Source organism: Spea bombifrons, chromosome 1 (genome assembly GCF_027358695.1).
Source record: "Spea bombifrons isolate aSpeBom1 chromosome 1, aSpeBom1.2.pri, whole genome shotgun sequence".
Classification (NCBI taxonomy): Eukaryota; Metazoa; Chordata; class Amphibia; order Anura; family Pelobatidae; genus Spea; species Spea bombifrons.
In genome coordinates this window covers 107,639,839-107,662,674 of record NC_071087.1, presented here as the reverse complement: position 1 = coordinate 107,662,674, position 22,836 = coordinate 107,639,839, and the positions used below count along the sequence as shown (strand labels likewise).

At 38.2% G+C, this 22,836-nt stretch overlaps 1 protein-coding gene across 1 annotated transcript in view; it reads left to right on the top strand.

The window, feature by feature from the left end:
• ROR2 (receptor tyrosine kinase like orphan receptor 2) overlaps positions 1-22,836 on the top strand; it is a 76,153-nt gene that overhangs the window by 31,969 nt on the left and 21,348 nt on the right. Inside the window, exon 2 of the mRNA XM_053467840.1 lies at positions 21,857-21,934. Within this exon, the coding sequence (XP_053323815.1) occupies positions 21,857-21,934 (78 nt within the window). The remainder of the gene's footprint in view (positions 1-21,856; positions 21,935-22,836) is intronic.

The window sequence follows — 22,836 nt, the reverse complement described above, 5'->3', positions numbered from 1 at the left end:
TACATGGCTAATGCTAGTAGGATTTATTTGGCGTGCCTTTTAGATGGTGTTAACATAAAACATTATGTAAATCAAGCTTTGCTGGCCTAAGGGGTCCCTTACAGGTAGCTTGGAAGACCCAAAACCATTTATGATCATAAATAGTGAGTTTGTTAGTGTGTGTAGTGTACAGCTGTGTTAAAGATGGCGCCCTGATACATCTTTACGCTTAGGACCCTTAAATGCTATAATCACCCCTGTCCATATACTGTTCGCCTTAGAGGGAATACTATGTGAGCTAACATGCCTTTCTGTTTTAGGGTATATTGGCGGTGTGCACCACTATGTATTTGTAGCATTGTTGTTTCTCATTATAAGACACATGTCCCTAGTTAATTCCATCCTACTGCAGACTATAGCAGTGTGCGACAAGAGGGCTTTTGGCACATGCGCATTATATCGTTGTAGTAAAATTGCTCTATGAAGCTAAGCAGACGCCCACTGAAAAAGAAAAGCGCTGCGCTTTATGCCAAAGAATTGTCATCTGTATTGGCAAAAAAATTGTAACTCAAAGATGTATGTTTGCTAATATTTAAAATGCCATTATTTAAAACATAAATGTGTAAACCTAATGCCAGATAATTATTCCTAGTTGGTGTTTATTTTGCTGCTGTTTGATTTGAATTAAGTAATTAATTGGGTAATTTAAGACCCTGCATGCTATAATACACATTTAAATGTGACAACAAGCACATATGGAATAAGTTTTAAGTTTGAACAGTTTAACGAGATATTTTTTTTTTCTATGAATGTTCTTAAAATAACCATATTTATAATATAAAAAAGATTCCGAGACCAGGAGTTGACAATGCCGCTGTCCAGAAGAGCTTACAGTCCAAGTATTTAGATTCTTATACTCAGCCCTCTACAGTAAGCATGTCTTCGCGTCACGGCCTTTGTTCCCTGTGTCCTGTAAACATTTGGGTGAGATTGGTTAAGGATTCAGAGCCATGTGGAAGCATTTTCCTGGAACAGCCGCAGTGCTTTCACACTCCATTTTCCCATGAGGTGACACCCGGTGCTTTGTATGGTATCAATTTACTTTGATAGATGTTTACATTCTGCATTTTATTGCTTACACTTGAGTTTCAGTTTAGTTAATTGTACGTTCATTTGTTTGATATTTTATTTGAAACACAGATTCACACGGACAAAAACTTGATCATTTTTGTTCGTCAGTATAAACAGTATTACACAGAAATGTAAATCGATAGGTATCATCTTGGGGCTGCCAATGCTAAATGCCATATGTCATGGAACCAGGGCTGCAGAGGACTTTTAACCCCAAATAACTCCTACCAGAGCGCTCTTTTGCACAAATATACCACTGGTGGGGGGGGCTCAGACGTGGGGTGATTGAGAGAGGGAGCACCTTGGGATCACCCCGAAAAAAAAAATTTGTGTTACATGTGCATTGATGTGCTTGGTGGCCTGATTGTGGTGCCGGGCTGTCTGGGTGGGGTATTGTTTGTGGTGATGGGATTATCTCCTAATCTGATAGAGTTTGGATATAAGGCTGTGTGTTTCACACTAAAGTGTTCTTTGGTTTTCACCTTAAGATGAGTTCTGTCTGATGCTTGGGGTGGGCTGCTACAATCACTTACTGTCCTTGTCAGGACAGTACATGCGCTGCATCCGCTGTACAGCTTTAAGCCGGTTGAGCGTCATTGGCTTTGGTAGCCTTCTGTTTGTTCCCATGATGCTTAATGGCAATATCCTATGAATTTGCCATTCTGATTAAATACTTGTGTTGCTTCCACCTTTTCATAATAGGCAGGGGGGTAGACACATGGAAGGAATGAAGATCAAACTTTCTAAGGATAATATTACTCACATGCTATGGTTGTCTTGATTAAGAGGTCTGTTTTTATCTGGATATATTCGGAAACATGGGGTGGTCAGTGGTGGTTTCTTTGTGGTGAGAAGCTTAAGTCGTGCATGCTCTACATCTTCAGTGTGGCCTGGCAGTTCAGACACAAAGTAGCAGAAATAGTACAGAGTTTCAGCTTTGAGGTCACACATGGTCGGCTTCCAGAATGCCAGATTCTGAGGGTCTTGCCGTCAATTTACTCTCACAGTGTCTGGAACTGGGAAACACTCTCCATTCATGCTATTGCGCAGCAAGTGACTTGCATGAATCTAATAACTGATGTATAAAGAATGTAAACACAGCAAGAATGTTTTTGACTGACTTGAATTAATATTAATAACTTTATGGAGTGCCTTAGGTTACATTTATAAGTAACAGTTTTTACCCTGTTAATATAGGCACATACGTGACCAGTACGCACAACATACTAAGCCCAAAGAGACTGCTGGCAATGAGGCATGTGGGTCTCTGTCTGAAGCCTTTTCACGGGTTAATTGTAATTCTACAAATAGCCACCAGGATGTCTAGACTAAAGCCAGTATTTACCCCCGTTGGATCCCTCTTGTTCTCCTTGTATGTAGTTTTGATGAATGTGTGTAGGGCAGGCCTGAACACAATTGGGTGCCAAATGTTTGTAACACTATATTGCTATATATCTCCCTGAGGCTGAACGATACCAGCCCTTTCCTGGAAAATGGAAGTTGTTGTCAAACAGCAGATGCCACGTTCCAACCCATGGAATACATGCTGCTTAAATATTAGAGATTTCAAATTTTTCTGCAACTTTTCGCTCATTGCTCTGGCAGCACGTAGGTTAAAATAAATCGATAATAAGATCTGTGAAAATGCAAATCTAACTTCGTCCGGACCTTGGGGTTTAGTGCGCTCTGGAGTGATAAAGTAACATTTCCTCTAATATATATCCAGTCTTGGCTCCCGTAGCAAGAGGACCTGGAATCGTCTTGTCAGTACTGCACTTGTGGTTCCTGTACTCAACCATTGGCGCCAGGACTGAATCCAGACAATTTTTATTTTAAAAGTACACCAGATTTTGTTACTTTATTAGAGATGCATGTGCCATTTTTCCAAATAGAGCTTATTAAAGGATTTAACGTGTACTTTTGGATATGGCAGAAAGGATGCCATCATCTTATACGTTTTGTATGTGTTTTTATTTATATATGATGGCAAACTTTACTTTATAAAAAGTACATTTTATTCCTGATTTGGATCTCACCTACCTAATAATATAAAATAGCAGTAAATGATCTAGGGGCATGCCTGCAGTTTTTGGAATAGCACCTTTGAAAAAAGAGAAGCCTGTAGTTTAATATTGTGCCCCCCCCCTAAAGAATTAGTTATTTTGCCTCCATAACAAGTTGCTAATGTTATCTGCCTTTAAATGTCATCTGATGATATTGTTGGCTCAGTTGAGATGTAAAGTTCATTCTTAGCAGCTGAAATGGTCCGGCTGTTAGAATACTCAGTCTGTGGATACTTATCTGCAGAAAGCATACACTACCCATCAGAAGAAGCCGTATTGTCGCATCGGCAGATTTTAGCCTAATTTGTCATTATGAAAGGAATTCTGCTGAAGAATCCCACCTACTCCACTATGGCTTTAGGAATGTGAAATTCCAATTATTACAGGCTTTGGGTTTATAAACTCGTTACTGCGGCACATAGATGGAAATACTCCGCTCTGTGCAATACCATTCAATTCACTGATTCACCTTTTGAATGACGCTCAACATCTGGTTTTGCAGCAGATCTGGACGTGGAGAAAACGAGACACCTCTTCATGTAGCTTCTATAAATCTTCCTCGTAGACCGGCTTTCAGTAGCTGATCTCACTTTTCCATAGGAGAGATCAGATCTTGTGTGATGGATCTGTGTGGGCTGCGTCTACACCTCATACCTCTTGTCATCGTCACTCCAGTGAAAAACTAATATGAAGCTCTGAGGTTTGAAGAAATGCATGTGGAATATCTTAAGATGAAATATTGTTTAAATAATATTCATTTTGTTGAAATCATTGTTAACACCCAATAAAATAGCATTTTCATTTCATATATATTTGTTGTCTCATTAACATCATGCTAGGAATACCAAAGTAAGTTGAGAAACCCATCACTAGGGTGTAGGGGTCCCGTAAAAAAATCGGCCAGCGGTTTTCTGTTTTTTTGAGAATTTTCTAACATTGGGAAAATAAATAATACATTTTAAAAAAGGTAATCATTTTATCAAAGAAGCAGATTTGATTCTTACGGGTTGTTCAGCAACAACTAAAAACAATATACCGTATTTGCTCGATTATAAGACGACCCTGATTATAAGACGACCCCCCAAAATCTGATTATTAACTTAGGAAAAAAAGAAAAAGCCTGAATATAAGACGACCCCAAAGGAAAAAAGTTTTACCAGTAAATGTTAATTCATGTAAACTATTTTTTTTAATAAAAGCTATGATTGAGAAAAATTTTTTTTTTGTTTTTATTTCTTGTATTTTCCAACCTGTCCCCCAGTTACGCACATCTGCCCCCAGGCTTGCCACTCCAATATGGCACTGTGGCCCATGATATGCCTTTTAACCCTCTATATGCCACTGTGCCCCATGGTATGCCTTTTGACCCCCTATGTGCCACTCTGCCTCCAGAAATGCCTTATACCCCTATATCCCATTCTGGCATTTAGGGGGTTAAAATGCATATTATGGGGCAGAGTGGCATATAGGGAGGTATAAGGCATTTCAGGAGGCAGAGTGCTCTATTAAATGCCCCCTTAACGCCACTCCAGAAATGCCCTATGCCCCCATTTAACACACACACACACACACACCCTATACCCCCATTTAACACACACACACACAAACACACACACTCTCTCTCCCCCCCTCTCTCACCCCCCTTCCCCCTCTCTCACCCCTCTCAGCCCTCTCTTACCGGTGCTTCCAGCCGGGGCAGCGGGTTGACGTCGCCTTCCGCTGCAGCCGGAAGGAGGTGGAGTTGGCAGCGGGGGTTTGTATGTGTCCGTCGCGAATACTTTCCCCGGCTGCGGGGAGCTCTGATCTCTGACAGTCGGGGAAGGTCTACGCGACGGACGCAGACAACCCCCGCTGCTAGACACACCTCCTTCCGGCTGCAGCGGACGTTGTCTACGCGGATCGCGTAGACGTCAACCCGCTGCCCCGGCAACACAGCAGGAAGCACCGGTAAGTGTGTGTATGATGGGGGGGGGACAGGAGGATCCAGGTCCCCTGCAGCGGTGTGGGGGATCTGGATCTTAGTCTCCTAATCAGACCTCTATTTGAGGTCTGATTAGAAGACGACCCCGATTAGAAGACGAGGGTTATTTTTCAGAGCATTTGCTCTGAAAAAAAACCTCGTCTTATAATCGAGCAAATACGGTAATTTTAATTAGAACGGCAGGTAAACTTATTCTAGAATTAAGTAAACTTTCTATTTTCAACGATTTTGGTTTTATTTAGTGAGGTCCCATGACAGGAACTAGGCCTAATGTGTGACATGTAAACACCCCATATGAAAACTTCAGCTTTGATACCTGTTGTGAAGCGTCAGAGTAAAATAATATATAACATCAATGAATTAATTTATTAATTATTTTTAATAAATCTGGTACATTTAGGGACATCTGTGCATTTCTTCTAATTGTTGGTAATCCGGACAGGTAATAAGTATCAAGTGAAAAAAAAAATATAATGAAGCACATGGTCCATTTTATCCTATAAACATGTGACTTGCATTGTGTATAAATACCCCAGAGACATGCATTCATTTCCACGAGTCAGCAAACTATTCCTTGATTTTCTTTTTGTTTGCAATTTCTCAACCTAAATAATAATAATGGAGTCACAGACAGACGCCGAAATCTCACGTTTGCTATACACCCACGGCAAGACGGTGCATGCCGCTCACAGAGCAGATCCGCCGGGGTTATAGTGACAGAAATAAACAGAGCGTCTCTCATCAGATAGGCAGAGCTGATGAAAGGCAGGAGACCAGATATTAAACAAAACGTGATGTATGAATTACAGGTGCCTCCTGCCCTAAGCACCAAGACAGAAAGGGGTTTTTCTTATCAAGATCCTCGGATTTGGAAAGTGTCAGTGTGTCTTTTGAATGAGCCAGTTGTTAGCGTAATGATGGCTTTATACCGGGGATTCACACGCACTGCTCCATTAGCTGAGCAAATGCAGAGTCTATGATCCGGCGTACAGATATCATATAAAATATAGATCTCAGTAATTTGTAGTCCATGGGTGGCATGCCACCCTTAGTTTATCACATTCCACCATTGTTTCTTTTTGCTTTTGCCTTCACCTTTAAGGTAGTTGTGATTTTAATAATAAATAATATTTTTCATAATAGGTTGTGTGTTATTAATGTGATTAAAAGCTCAATGGAAAGAATAACATGAAGGTTTATTTGCTTAACCTAATAGAGGGTATACGGTAATTCTTGGCATGTTCTGAGCATGTACCAGTGCAGAATCTCCTACCACCCTATAAAATCCAATATATTGTAAAAAAAATAATTTTGGTTTGTTTGTACAGCACATACCTTTAGTTCATTATTTTACTTCTAGGGCTTCTAAAAGGAAATGCTAGTAAATACAAAGGCTGTTGTATCACTGGTGTGGAGTGGAAATTATAGTTTAAAATGTTAAGCCTCTTTTCTATAGCTATTAAGCCAGCTGAGGTGGCCAATTCCGATACTTTAGTGGCAGTTAAATTGGGACTTTGTGCAGTGTTCTTGCTCCGTCGATAACTAATTCAGTTACCTATTTTTATGACTTTCCATGTAGTAGTAAAGTAAAGTACTCCATCAAAATCTTGGAAGATCGACCCAGTTGGGTACCTATCAGATTATTATTCATGGAGAATTACTTTTATTGTTGTTAACATCATGCTTTTTGAGAGTGTGGGTCCCACATTAGGCAGCAAAAATGAATATTGTAGTAGCCTTTTTGTAAACATGCCGATTCAGTGTCTCCAAACACATTGAAGGCAGATGTGGGTGTTCCTTTAACGTTTCCATCCTCTCCCTGGTATCTGCTGTTTGTCATCGGCTCCTATTGACTGTTGTTCACTGCCCATGGAACTGCCTCCTTACCATGCTGAAAGTTTAGCTCCTAAAATAGAAAGCAGCTGAGGCCTAGATTCCTACTTTTCCATTAACTTCATGGATGATATATAGGAGCCTACTGTTTAGCCACTGTGCTATTAACCATAAGAAAATTGGTTCTCCGTTTGGCACTGAAGAATGCTGTCTGGGAGCCGGAGCTCCGCAGACGCAGTCTCCCCCCCTGCCCCTGCCAGAGTGGCCCACGGACAAAACTAATTGCATACACATGGGAGTATTTATACAGATTGGGATGGGCTATTGCAGTGACTGATCCAATGTTCTGAAACAATGTATACACACACCAAAGGGATCCTGTGTCCTGTTTCTTGTAACAGAACCAGGGTTTCATCTGCTGCTGACACTTCGCAGCTGCTTTGGGTGGTTCATATCATTGACGGCATGGAGTGCCCCCAAAATGTTTAGACAGGAGGCTCTGTGTTCTATGTATGGGGTTAAAAAAAATGGTGTCTGTTTATTGTTAGGGGATGAAGGCCGACAAAGAACTGTTTATCCTTTTTTTTGTGATCTGCACAAATTATACAGAGAGGTACAATAATTACACTTTATCATTTTGAGTGACCTCGCTCTAATCGCATGGACTGTGTACACACTGCTTTGTAATCTGGTCGCTTATCTCAAGTAATATCAGTCAACGCTACAGGAAGATACACTGTCTTACCGTTTCTTCTGTGATGTTACAAATCAGATTGTGGGCTAAGTATCTGATTGACCAATTCACCCCCCTCTTGTAAATAGAGACTTTCAATGCTGTTGGGTGTGTGTGTTAATATTATAATTAAATATTTCTTTATTGTTAGTATAGTCTCTATAAAGTAGGCTTAAAATAAAACTTTGACTTTGCTTGACTTGCTTCTAGGGCTTGAATGTTGCCGAATCACCTATACATTTATAGGGAGGGAGGTATGTAGAATAAATGCCCCTGCACATAGGCATTAGCGACCTTTTAATAGTTTGTTTCCTTTGAATCAGCATTGAATATTGTTAGCATACAGGCATAAAATCAAGTTTTTCGGTGTGTGAACTTTCCTCATATTTTCAGTAATGCACAGATCTGTCATCAATATTTAATTTTCCGTTTTGTGTAAGTACAAAGAGATCATCTTATCCTTAAAATACTGACAGTAAATAAACCTTAACTCCCCAAGGTCTCCTTAATAGGTTCTCAACTTGGATTACATAAAAAAAAAAGAGGTAGTTACCAAAGCACAGCAAAGAATGTCAAAGAATTAGACGGTTTGTGTTACTGATCTATAGGTGTCGGGCTTAAGTGAACAAGAGATATTATCTAACATTTAATGGTATGGTTATTCTCGCAAGCGGAGATGAGAGTATCTAAACATGAAAGTATAGCTGCATTGTATTATTAGAATAATATTCATTCATATCATCTTTTAGTTTGATGAACTGGTGTTGCACTATGAAGTCACTAAGAAAAAATGTAGGAGTGCTTGTGGGCTACATGTTACATGGCAGATGCCTTTGAGATGTCTCAATATGGCCTCAAAGGCATTTTTGAATGAGATGCATTTTAAGAATAGTCATACTTTAAAAAGGTACAGAGACTGGTCTCAGATTTGTGTTATTTGAATCAAATGCACAACCTGGTTTAAACTTTTTAAATAATTATTTGAGTTATTGGGTCCGCTGGCAGATAACCTGAAGGGATGCAGCACAAGTTAGATGACATCTCTTTGATGCTTTGTGAACTAAATGATCATGAAAAAGATGACCTTTTGTAACGTTAAGATCATTTGCTGTACATGCTGTATGTTGGACACAAGATGGCCGACCACTAGAGTCGCTCGTACAGACATTTAACTCCTAATGGTGGAACTTGGCCTGGGGAGACCTTCGTATGAGAAACCACATGTTCTGTAAAGGTCATTATGTGAAAAAAGATAATTTTGTATATAATATCCCTTTCATTATTGAAAACAAAGGTGGTGGGCAGTATTTGGAGTTTCCATGGTTAATAAAAACAAATGTGGGTTAGGAGAATTCAGACAGAACAGGTTAATTTCACTGACATATTGGACTAGTGTCAGACATTAAGCACTCCTGGGTAAATTAGAATCCTTAACGCTGCCATGAGTTAAACTGATTTGGTTTGGCTGCGAGTACAAAAACAAACACACATTAAGAAAGAAAAGAAAGAGAGATGATAGAGCGATCTCAAATTTGGCTCAGCCAAAAAGGAAATGCTTAATAAATTGCATAGGATTACAGAGTTCAGTTTATGACCCCCAAATAATAATTTACCATTATCTGGCACAGCTGCAAAGAAATGTGAGAATGTAGACTTTTTAATTATCTCTTAAACATTTTCTTGACTAAAAAAACCCAAGAAATTGTATATTTCATCTTTCCATTTCTGATTTCAAGGTATATTATATCATATGTATTGAGCATGCAGTAATGTTTGTGCTCGTTTAAAGCCAGTACTGAATGATAATTGATTCATCTTGTCTGAATTAAAATATATATGTATTTATGACGTGCATAGATCAAGTTTTACTATTCTCATTAATAATGACAGACCCCAAATCTGTGTGAATGCATCCTAGTGTTTCAGAAATGTCCTGTTTGGGAAATTACCCTTAAAATATATCCATCTTTCCAAGGCCTCACATTGGATGATTGGAGCCTTTTAGAAATTTTAGAGAGCTGTTGTCTCTTTAAAACTGAAAATATTCCCTTGAGCATAAAATAATGGTAGCATTGACACAAAAAACTGGTTTTATCTCATTGTTCCAATAAACCTCCCTCATCTGCAGATCTGGAGGCTGACATTTTTGTTAGTCATGTGACATTTTGGGTGACTTTTCCCTCCGAAACACCAAATTGAGCTAATTACTTATGTCAATGCAAATAAAGTCCATTCCTCCTTAGATTTCATTGGTCCTGGTGGGTGATTAAAACTGAGTAACTCTATTGTTTACTTCAAGGCAGTATGAAAAGGAATAGAATGGTAATCCTTGTAAAAACTAGAACTGTTTAAGAAAATGAACCCAGCATTATATCTTGTATATCTTGGAGGTCTTAAAAAAAGGCTATACATAAAACTTAGGAGATAAAAATCCCTGGAGCCGCTGTGGGTACACGTTTAAACACAGGTAACGTCTGAAATTCTCATTTGCTATGATGTAAAAATCCTGCAGATACCAAGCCAGGCAAATCTCTCAGAATAAGTGAGTTTTGTGTTATCTGCCCACATTTCCAAACTCTCCAGTCTTGATGTGTTTGTCTTTGCGTGACTCTAAGCTGTTCTGTAGTGATAGAATGAAAAGATTCTATTCTTTTTTAAGCCAAAAAAAAACATTTGATAAATATACATGATATGCAAGCAGGGTGAACTTTATGTATATGTCTTTGAGATTAATTGTTCAGTGAGATCTGTGATGAATTTAGATAAGAATGATAGACATGGCATGACTCTACACGAATACTCTTAAGTCATGGAACTATTTTCGGCCGGGTTGTAAAATAATGACATATAGATTTAGTAAATGTTAGATATATTTGACAAGTACGTTGCTTATGTGTCGGTCCGTGAGAGAGTCAGTCCTGTAGGTTGGTATTGATATGGATATTCTAGAAGATATCTAGAAGGGCCCTTTAACTGTAAACATTTGCTGAGAGGGTTGTGGTTTGAAGTGCCTCAGTTCACTCTATGTTATAAAGGCTTGGAAAATGTCTCTTTTAGAATTGCTGAGCTGGCCCTGCATAATGAATAGTTAAATCAGTGAGGTCACTTTGAAGAAATCTTGAGTTAAAATATGATTTTTTTCGGGCCACCCAAACTACTCTTGGAGCAGAAGCTCACTGGAGTTGGCCTCTCATAATGTAAAGTCAGTGTGGGGAAACTACAACTCCCCTGCAAGCATTTAGTGAATAAACCCCTTTTATTTTAGGGAAAATGAAGTGTAGTCATATGGGTAACCGACAATACCTAGCATTTTGTAAATTGACTGTTATGGCACAGCCAATAATGTGGTGTGGGCACTGAAACGCCTGTGGTTTTGCACTGCCATGAAAAGGTTAATGTGTTATGTTTGGCCACGCACTTTACCCATTATTTCGTTCTGTAACCGGAGAAGAAGTCTGCGCAGCTGTTCTGTTTTCACATTTTTTTCTCCCCTAAATTTTTGTTATTCTTTGATTTTATTTATTAGTCCCTAATCCCATGAGTTAAAACACCTCTAGTTTTATTTTCCAGATTATATTGTTTTATTTCTTTTATATATATATGTTTTGTCCAGCCACACACAACATTCCCCCCGACTGCAGATTTATGGGAAACACATATTGTCACCTTTATTTAAATACCCAGTTTCAAATATTTAATGTATATATTATATATATATATTAAAAGTATAATAGCACTCCGATGGATCCACAGCACTGATGATGGTATTATAATTAATAATAATACTGATTTTGACTAAGCTCCTGTGCTTTATGGGCAGACCGTTGATCTCCAGTTGGGGCTTGGCATTTAGCGCTGGCAACTTCTTGCCCAGTGCCGCACACTTCATTCTTCTCTGTCTCCTTTCAAATGTAGAGGTAGCTTATTGGATCACACCAAGGATACGTATTTTACAGAAAACCAGCATTCATAGATTGAATTTTAAAAATTGGTATGTTTGAGCATGTACAGTATATATATAAATATATATATATACCGGCATATTCTGTATACATGAATACTGCATTTAATGAAAGTCCACCTTACTTAATAATTAAACTTCATTACATCTAAAGCAGCAGTTTTATTGCTTAGGAGGTAGAGGTAGGCGAGTTGGTCAAGGCTACCACTAGGACCCACTGCTCGCACGGCCTTACTGTGACTTATACATTTACAAAGTTATTATAACTTTTCCTATCATTCCTTATATGTAAACAATCTCATTAAAATGTTCAAAAAATACACTATTTAATCCAATCTATTATTGTCTTAGATGATTGTCCCTCAGTTGCAAAATTGCATTAACATTGTAAAGCCGGGATGAGATTAAGAGAGATAACTAAACCTGGAATATAAAATAAAGTCTACTCTGTTACCAAGAATATAAATAATTTTCAACAAGTAAAAGTCCTCAAGAGCTGAAAGTTTTGGTAAGGCAAAAAATGACAACAGCTATAATTTGTAGGTTCTCTTAGAATGAATTATGTGAGCCATTAAGTACAGAAAGACCACCATTATATTTTGTTCTATTGCCAAGGTAACATATGATTGTCACGTTTCATTTACAGTCTTCAAGTAGAACACCTACTTTTTGGTTAAAAATAAAATGAGTTGTGTAGATGTCTAGAGGTTCAGATTTCTTTTTAAATAACTTAAGGATACTTTGGCATTGAAATAGTTTTAATTTCAAACAAATAACCAGAAATTGAAAATGTGTTTTATTATTGTTCGTGTAAACCTCTAAATAGCTTTATGGTATATGCTCAGTCTCTGTAATGAGCTGCCACTGTACCTAAGACACTTCTCATGGTAGGCTTCCCTGAGTTTCTTTATGAAAGGGCAGGGGGTTGGAGGAAGAGTAGACATGGCTAAACACAAAGAAGAAACTCATCCGGTGACCTGAAGAACCAGGGCTTCGCCTGGAGACTCTGGGTCAAACCTGGAGATTTTCCCAAGTATGACTACCACTCCACCGAGCAACCAGGTGGTGAAGTTTGGAAATAATGCAAAATGTATTCTGAAAAATCCCTCTATGTATTAGGATGGAAAAAAAGTAATTACAGTCATAAGAATATGAGGGTTGGAGCGTACCTTTACATTTCATTGACTGAGCCTTTTTGCATGAGGTGTGCAGTTCGTGGAAATCATATTGTAAATCCACTGGCTGGTGGAAAGTTTCTCTTTGTCTTCGTTAAGCTTAACATTAAATAATAATTATGTCTTGGAAATTGCTATGGCTTGGCTGCCTCAGTCACCACCAACAATAAATCTCAGTTCCTGTTGTTTCCAGCATGGTGTAACTTAATTGAAATAGTCCATGGCTGTGACATAAATGAACGCCTTTAGTGCATTTTAAGTGGGCACCCGGCTAATGCGTTCTACTGAAATGATTTGTTTTCGATCACATTATTAATTTGGAACAAACTTGGAATAGGTTGAGTAATTCATACCTTCTAAGCACTTTTATTTATGAGGTGGCTGGCTTCTCTGCAAGCACTATATGTAAAAGAGTTTTAGCACGCCTAGAAGTCTTAAGTAGACATACTTTAAATATACTTTTTTTTATTAACATCAGAAACAGATGTTCGGTACACAACAGTCTTTTTTACATACGGTGATGTTGTAAGTGCGAGCTGTGACAAACGTCTTAATTTTCAAAGGCAGGCTTTGCTGCTCAGGTATGGTTTCATAGTTTCTGCTTTATTACATACACCATATTTTGATTATTCACACAAAGGTATCCGTTTAATTGATAAATAACCATTCTGCTGTCTTCTGCCTTAATTTACCAAGGACTCACAGAATGTGGCGTTAATGGTTATTAACCAAAACAAATATCGTTATATTTTCACTATGTCAGTAAATGTTACTTTTCTTACAACTGGAAGCGTTAGGAAAAAGCACAAGGAACAGGGCTCACTTTATCTTCCCAGCCAGTAGGAAACCACCCACCAACTGCGCACCACAACCGCATCTGAGAACACTGGCAGAAAAACGGGCATTGTTTCTTATAAATGCTGTTTTATATGGGGAAAGCAACATTTTCTTGAAATATTGAAACCCATTTACTTAAAGGGTACTGTCATCATTACAACTTTTAGCATACCTAGATTTTTTTTTAAAGCTACCTATGGCCTGTGCTTTTTGTTTGTCAATCAGTGTAATTGTTTTATAGATATTTAATTTAAAAAGTAAGGTAAGGTCAGTGGCAGAATCAGTATTGTCAAATCAATATCCTGTACTGCAGTTATCTTCCTTCTGCCTCTAACTTTACAAAGTCTGTCTGAACCAAACAGCCAGCAACACACACACACACACACACACACATATATATATATATATAATGGTATAGTGCCATCAAATTGTGCTGTACACTGGGCAGGCAGGGCAGTAGTTACAAAAACAACAGTTTATGTGGACAGTGTTCACACAGCAGTAAAGTGAAGAGGAAACATAATTGGCAGGAATAAACATGTAGGAGTGGGCAGAAATAATCATGCAGATCCTGGGAAATTACTAATTAGAAATACACAAGGCTACCTTTCAGCAGGACCAGGCTAAATTGTAACCCTGCTCATTGTAAGTAGAAACTAGCCAAAGATGCAGTTGAAGGACATGATCCCAGCTAGAGATTTTAAAGACAGATGATCTTGCTCTGGAAAGGCATGAGCAGAGCCAGACCCCTGGCCTGGATCCTTGAGCATACACAAACCATGCTTTGACTTGTTCACCGAACACCAGAGGGATCCAGGTACCAAAGGGGAGGAGATATTTCTTCTATCTTCAAAGCTTGACTTTGGTTTGCACTCCTCTTAGGACAAGCTAGGCACTGGGCTTTAGCATACGGTTCCACGTGTTTTACTCAACATGCTATAGATCTATGTAATGCAGAATACTCCTTGAAATATATAAAATTCATTGGAAAGAGGAATGTCTAAACAGCGATCCGAATTTTTTCAATTAATATATTGTACACTTTACATATATACGTGGCCACCAATGACACCACTCAACAGGGGTCGATAGCTCCGGCTGTACTCATTGCCTTGGTTATTTATCTCTCTTTCTCTCTCTCTCTATATATATATTCATTTTGGGAGTGATTAAGTGTTGGCTCAGGGTTTTTTTTTCTCATTGGCATTCATACAAAGCATTTTGATACATTTCCAGTCGACAGTAATAAGTGGCTGTTCTTTTGTTAAAGACAAGGATGGCGCTTGCTTAAACATGCCCTTTTGTTTGAAGTGAAGTGTTACATTACAGATGATCTAATAACTCTAAATGACAGTTAAGAAATCAAAATACACTCCAAAGCAATATCTTTCTGTAATTTTCTTTTCGCTGTAAGTTTATCTTTGTAAAGTCACTTTAACAATGCTTTACACCTTTTTAGGGGCAAAGTGTATACAGTGCTGGGAAAAAGGGTTTGCCTCTTCTGTATTTTTTTATATTTTTGCTTATTTGTCACATTTAAATATTTCAGACCATCAAATTAATTTTAATGTAAGACAAAGGATATTAGTAAGGAAAAATGCAACTTTTAAATGATCATTTTATTTATTGAAGGTAAAGAGTTAATTAAAACCTATATCATCCATGTGAAAAAGTGATTGCATTTTTTGTTGGGGGTCATCAAGGTGTTTTTTGGCAAATGTGAGACAAGCGTTTGGTCAGAAGTGGTTATTAACTCTCCCATAGATGCCATGTTTGCAGTTCTCTCTCTTTTTATAGTGGAAACGTGAATACTGACCTTAACTGATACCAATAGGGCCTCCATCTCTTTACATATTAGTCTGGGCTCCATTGTGACCTGCTGGATGAGTCGATGTGCTCTTGGAGGAAATTTGGTAGGCAGCCCAGTCCTGGGAATGTTCACCGCCGTTCCAAGTTTTCTCCATTTGTAGATAATGGCTCTAACTGTGGTCCACTGGCGTTCCAGAGCCTTAGAAATGGGTTTGTAACCCTTTCCAGACCGATAGGTGTTTCTTCACTTTCCAAGACAGGTTCTATTTAATTGATGTTTAGATTCAACATGGCTGGCAGTAATCATGCCTAGGCGTGTCTTGTGTTGAACCCAATTGTCTATTAAATTTGGTTAACTGGTTGATCTGACTGGGTAATTAGTTTTTCACAGGAAGCGTTGGATAGTTTATTCTTCTGTATATGAAATCATCATTTAAAAACTGTATTTTCTGTTTACTTGGGTTATCTTTATCTAATATTAAGATTTATTTGATGATCTGGAACAACAGTGTGACAAGTACGCAAAGATCAGTAAGGGGCAAATAGTTTTTCACAGCGCTGTATGACTAGCAGATGTTGTACGTTACTGATATTTGCAATAAATGATGCGTGCTTATGTTCTTTACTCTGCTGCAAACAGGTTATATCTCCCAGCATTCAATGTACTGCTACCTTCTCAATTAATGGCTAAAATAAAGCTTTGTAACACATCTTATAACTGATGCAGAGAATAACATTTTGCCGAATGCCCACTTTGACTAAATCTGTAAGTGATTTTTACATTTACACTATTAATTGTGAATTTTATCTGGCCTTTATTTATTAAGTGTTGTTCAATGGCATAGTTTTAAATGAGGGGCAACTACTACTACTATCTGGCCTTTAATTAATGAGGGGCAACTACTACACATTTTCCACCAGAACTGCTTATTATAAAGATGTCCCGTTGGGTTTAAAAAGCTGTAGCTTCTTTTCAATGTAGCTGTTAGTATTCAATACTGCTTTAAAAGTGTATTGTCATAAAAACTGTACCACTTTTTGAACATTCCCTGCCTAAGCCTCTGGCATATGTAAATGTCAAGAATTATTTACCTTTACTTTTATGGCACACTAGTGCCTCTCTTTGTAATTGGATTAATGCAACTCGTTTTAAAATCAAGTTCGCTAAAGGGAATCTATCATTAAACATGTCATAACTCTTGGTTTCTATCCAATTCCAGTTTTCTAGAATATTAATATAGCTATAGTGTAGCTCTTCCTGTATTTACTGCTGTTCTTCAGTTTTTTATATGTGTATTCTGGACATCATACCCCTTGAAGTGCTATGAAGTTTCCATCTCCAAATCAATGAATGACTACACTAAGACAGAACAGTTAGTAACTCAGGAAGCTTGCCATGACCAACAAATGTGGGAATGCACTGCCAGCCTGTACAGCCAAAGTAGTTTGAGCCTTCACTGTTTAGTCTGCTTAATGATAAGACAAATCTTTACAGTATGTATATATATATATATATATATATATATATATATATATATTAGTCCTGATGCTATTCCTGCCACTATCACTAGCCAGTGGATGTGACTGAACTAGAGTTGTTGCAAGCTTAACTTGAATGAAACTAAATCATTTCAGACAGCATCAGCAATAAATCATAAGCACCTCTAGACAGGGACCCTAGATTTTTCCTTGTACAGGGATGAGAAGTGAAGCTGAAAGTTGGTGTGTGCACGTTGGGGTGGTGAGTACATCATGAGCAAGTTTGAAGCGGATACCTTTTATTGGGCCGACGCAGAAAAAGGTCTCTTCTTCAGATTCCATGCATGAGTAAGTTGCAGCGTTGCTTGGGTTACAGTGTGTTCCTGTTTACTTGGCAGTCAATCGGTTTGCCATATGAGCCATATGAGCCACGTGGATTCATGTAAGCCTGTACACCTGCACAGGAGCACTCACGCGGAGTCCCTTTTAGCCAAAGTGAAATCAGACACATGAGGAAGTGCCTTTTGTATAAACTCTGGCAAGTCCCAACTAATAATTATCCATGGCAGCTGCTTTCTTGGTGAAGATCTACTCTATTCATTATACAAAGATGTTCCACTAGTGATAGAAAAACCATAAACATTACCTAACATGGCATCTCTATATTTCATGATATTATCTGTACTGTTGGTTGAGTTCCCTAGCTCGGTCAGTGTGTAGTAGATCTTTTCTGGCTCCATACCCCTGCCGTTATTGCCACAGTGTACAATAAAGTACCTGATCAACACTGAACTTGATCTGGAAAGATGTATTTTGCTGAACTTCTGTTCCGCTGGGGTGATAGGGCTGATAGGTCGGGCATTTGTATGTTCACACACTGCACTGTGGCTAGTGTCACACACCATGTACTACAGGCTTCTGTTTCTATAGACTTGGAAACCAGGTATGTAAAGAAGCAATACCTTCACAGGAGGTTACTTTAACACAAAACAAAGTACGGTATATTAATAGATATTATATAAAATAGATGGAGTTTGATACTCTGCAATACACACCAGTGTTGAGTTTAATAATAGTTGCACATTTTTCCTAAATATACAGCAAATAATGAAACACTCCCCCAAGAAAAATGTTATGTAGGCATCAGTACATTTTTTAAAATTTAGGTATTTTGTATAGTAGGTTACATTAAATGTTCTCCCAGCATAAGGGTCATACGTTTGACACAACATTACAACAGATCTAATGTATACATAAATGCTTCAAACTACAACAGTAGTGTGATAGAGAGTCAGGATATATGCAGCTCCCTAAAAATATATTATGAAAAAACAAAAACTTTAAACAAATGCACAGTTTTCAAAAACCCATTTTTAATCTGATATTAGTAATACAAAAATGCAGGAGGTCCCCTATAATTAAATTGCTGTAAATTTCCATGCATAACATCTAAGGTAAACCACATGAGTTATACGTCATTTAGCTGGATGAGTTATTATTCATGTTAGTATGCCTGCTCGAAAGACATATAATCTACAATACTGATTTAATTATCTGATTCAGCTTCATTGACCATTCACCAAATAGCTGTTGTGGACAAACTCATACAGTCAATTGCCATGTATACTGAAGGTAAGGGGTGTGGAATGGGGGATGTCAGGGAGGGTGGTCCCAAATTTCAGTGAAAGAACGTTATTCATGCTAAGTAGCCAGAGTCTCTCACAGCCGCAGTAATCAGCTTGGCAGCCGAGTCAAAGTGTATAGTGGGCTTATTGTCTGAGGAGCACCAAAGGTTGGAGTTTCTTAGAAGGTCAACAAAGTTAATTTTTATGAACAAAATATTAGAAGGAACTGAAATAAAGAGCGTGTTCTTAGTAGGATTTAACATCTGTCCCGATTTTGGGGTTCAAAAATATGTTATTAACAGCTTGGCTATAATTGGATCTAATTATTATGTGTATGAAACTTAATTGTTGATTGCACTAAGTTATTAGTATAAAAAGTATCCTGTCATTTCAGCCATGTGTACAAAAGGTTTCTTTCCAAAGTATGTAAACAAACTTACTGACAGACAACCGATTAAGTACCTGGGATGCTTTCTACTTTTTAAATACAAATGCCTTATATTAATTCCCCTGGCCCGAACGCTAGTCTTACTACTGGGAATACTGGGAATACTGTTCATACCAGTGACTTATCTCACAGCTTCAAAGACCTACACCATGAACTACTCCAAAGCCCCTCTTGAAACCATTGAAGACCCACCTTAATATCCTTGGGAATTATTATTATTATTCAATAGCCCTGCCCTCAACACCCACTAAAACAAAAGCGGCCTTTTGAAATGGTGGGGGGTCCACAACTGTCTATGTAGATATCAAAAGCCTAACATTTGATTCTCCGATTGAGAAGTAATTTCTCCTGTAGGCTAGGCAAGTGTTTTTTATTATTATTCACATCTTTTGATGCACACATTTCAATGCCTATTTTGTGTTTGGTGGGTGTGGAAGTCTCAGTACTTATGCAAGGTTCTTATTACATGGGTTTGGCAAGAACCTACTCCCGGGAGAGAAAGAAGGGGCTAATTAAAACACTAACTTCATAAACATTCAAAAGCTGCTGGATTGCAAGGATCAGGTGCTGTGAATAGAATAGGGATTTATTTCATTTCTCTGAATGCCATCCAAAAAATGTTTAATTAAATTCACAGATGCAATTAGCACAGTTTGTCTTTTGTGAAAACATCTTGTTAGCAGTGCCGATATTAGGCAGCTGCATACATCACATTTGAAGCGAGCCGAAAGAAACAACATGACCTCTGTTCAAGTGGTTATGTGAAGTAAAGATTTATACCAAGGGGTTTTTAGTGTTGTTCAGAGAGCTAAAGGGTCAACCAGATAAAGATAAAATGACACAGGCTTAAAAGCTACTTGGGCAGTCGATTTGTCTTTGAAGTAGAAAGAACAGATAAGGTTTCTAAGTGTCTTCACAGATAGTGGAATACATTGTTTGGTACTGAATTCTATTCAAAATCAAAATTACAAACTCGCTTGTCCAACTTTGTTTATCAACCATTCAATAAATTGAACCTAAAAAAAATATCACGTCACTAACAAAAAATGTTCAGTGAAAAGGGGAGGTTTGAGCATGCCTTCAAATTAAGCTACATTGACGAAACTCAATAAAATCATATACACATTACATTGTTTTAGTTTAAAGACAAAACTCTTACTTAACTATATAATTCAACTTATAAACCATGGATCGCAAATCTCTTGCATACTTTCACAACTCCTTCATGTGCAACATGCCTGGAGAGGAGAGAACTGAAGATTTTACATAGAGATCTATTCTCTAAACTGAGTCATTACATGAGAGTTGAACGTTTCATCTGACCTACGTCACTATGCTTCTTGAAGGCCAGCCCCAGTGAGCTCGGCTGTATGTTCAGTCAATATACAGTATGGAACCCATTGAGGCTGGCTAGATTGTGATATCTGTTTTCCCCTCCCATGTGTCCACAATGATTAGCGGTCATCAGTATAATCCTACAGAATGCGTGTGGCCAGAATCCTTCTTTGGATGAGACGATATATATTATGTCTCATTTCTAAAGCTTGCTCCAGTTTGCCAACAATCTTCTAGATTTGAGATTTGTAATGATTAAACCATTCAAAATGATTTAATAAGGCCTGCCTGGCATGCATCAATTGTTTTCTAAGTTCTAAGCAGTGCATTTGTCTTGAGAACCTACTCATGGGTACATGTAATATATTTTAAACCACCACTTACAAGTATTTGCTTCAGTGCACAATGTGCCCATTGTCGTTGAGCTCAACTAACTCATTTTTTCCTGAGTGCTATGCCATTACATTGTGAAAATAAACATTTTGTAGCTTGCCAAAGAAAGCAATCATAAAATTGATTACAAATGTTTTTATGTAACAGTAGATGCCTTTGGCCTGGCCAAAGGCAAAGCCCCAAGACCAACTCTTCCCCACCAATAAGGGAATTAATAGATGCACGAAATGAAATTAGAATGTGAATGGGAGCATGTACGCCATGCAGGGTGGATTTTAACGAGGCTGAGCTAGGAATTCCCAGCTTGATAATGTGTAGCAGCAGAATAATGCTCAATACTCCTCAGCGTGAAATCTGCATTTGTTCAGATGCCTGTGTACTCTTTTCCATGCAAGGATATTAACACAACTTTAGCGCAGTACTGTACTTACAGTTGGCACTGAAAGGTCTAAGTACATTTATTGCAACACGTTAAAAGTAAAAACAGATAGAGAAATGACAAGTTCATACAGTGTGAAATATGGTAGCTAGCTTAGTAGGGTACATTCATTGATGGTTATGTGACTTGAATGTTCTTCTGCCCTCATCTAATAAGTGTGAGAGCAGATAGTGATGAGGGTTATTACCCAAGGCTTGACCAGGGACAGTACTCCACAGACTTACTTTACCAAGGAGGATCCTCTTCCTCGTGCTGCAAATCCTTATTTTTGATAGCACAGCACAAGGAAGAATGGAGGCATGCGCTTGCACTGGCATAGAAGACCACGTAAAGGCTGAGAAACCCAGACTATTTCCCAGGTGGGATAGCTGGTCAACCGTTTCAAATTCCAAAATGCTGAGCGAGCTCTATGGAGATTTTTCTACCTCTGCATTTAGCTCTACCTGTTCTTTGTAGGCACTAATTGGAATTGCTGGTGATATTTGCTATTGATGTCGACAATGAAGTGTAGGATATGTTCGTGGTATTTAAATAACAGTAAAAATATGAAATCAGATTTTTAATGTTTACTGGACTAGCTGAGTAGAGTAAATAATGAGAACAACTGAATTTATATACCCTTTTTAACGTTGCAGGTGAATTTGAGTTACCGGATTCTAATGACCCACTGGGGCAAGTGGATAGCCATGACCGACTTATGCCGACACCAAGGGGTAAGTGACATCATTATATATACGTTTTATGATACCTTACAGGGGACCTATAATCCGCTACCACACCTCTAGATTTCTGTACTAATTATCTATCAACCAAAGGTTTCAAACAATACAGATTTGGAATCCAATAAAGTGGGGACATGTGCATCAGGAAAACATTATTTAGTAAGCATGATTTAAAAAAAATCAGAAACAAACACTTGTGGTCAAAACTGTGGTGTTTGCATCCATAGATATGGTGACCAGTGCGTAATTTCCTTACTGACAGCCAGATCCCCGTCACATTCCACTGAATGGTGTATTAAAGTGCAGGCCGTCGAGTAGACTGGTTTGATACAGACCACATTCACAGCCGTGAGGTCTCCTCTTTGTTAGCTTGGCCACACATTACTTCTGTCTAACATTTTAACACCAATAACCACAATGTTTTGGAAACCGAACACCCAACCCCAAATATTTTCATATTTATTCACTAGCTACCGTTCTTTAACCATTCCAACCGTTAAATGAAAATGCATGAATATAAACCGTGCAGCTAAATAAAAGCAAACCCCAGAAAACGTGGTGACGTCTGTGGCAGAGAAAACTCTAAATTCTGCATAGGAGAATATGTTTAAATTGTGTGCTAGCGTCATGCAGTTCCACAGTTCTTTGTATAAGCTGCTCTTAAAAAGAACATTTGAATGGGTCTCTGCTTTATTTCTGTTATAAACCTGTCTGATCACTCTGACCACACAGCAGCTATATAAAATCTATGCACGCTACAGCCACGTGCATTCTGTGAGACTGCTCTGTAGACCTGCGGTGGGAATATTACATTTTCAGTGGGAAAAGTAATAATGGCATTAGTGGCCCTAAAACCCAAGAGTTTTATGTGTCGTCGTTGGAAGCCTATTCAT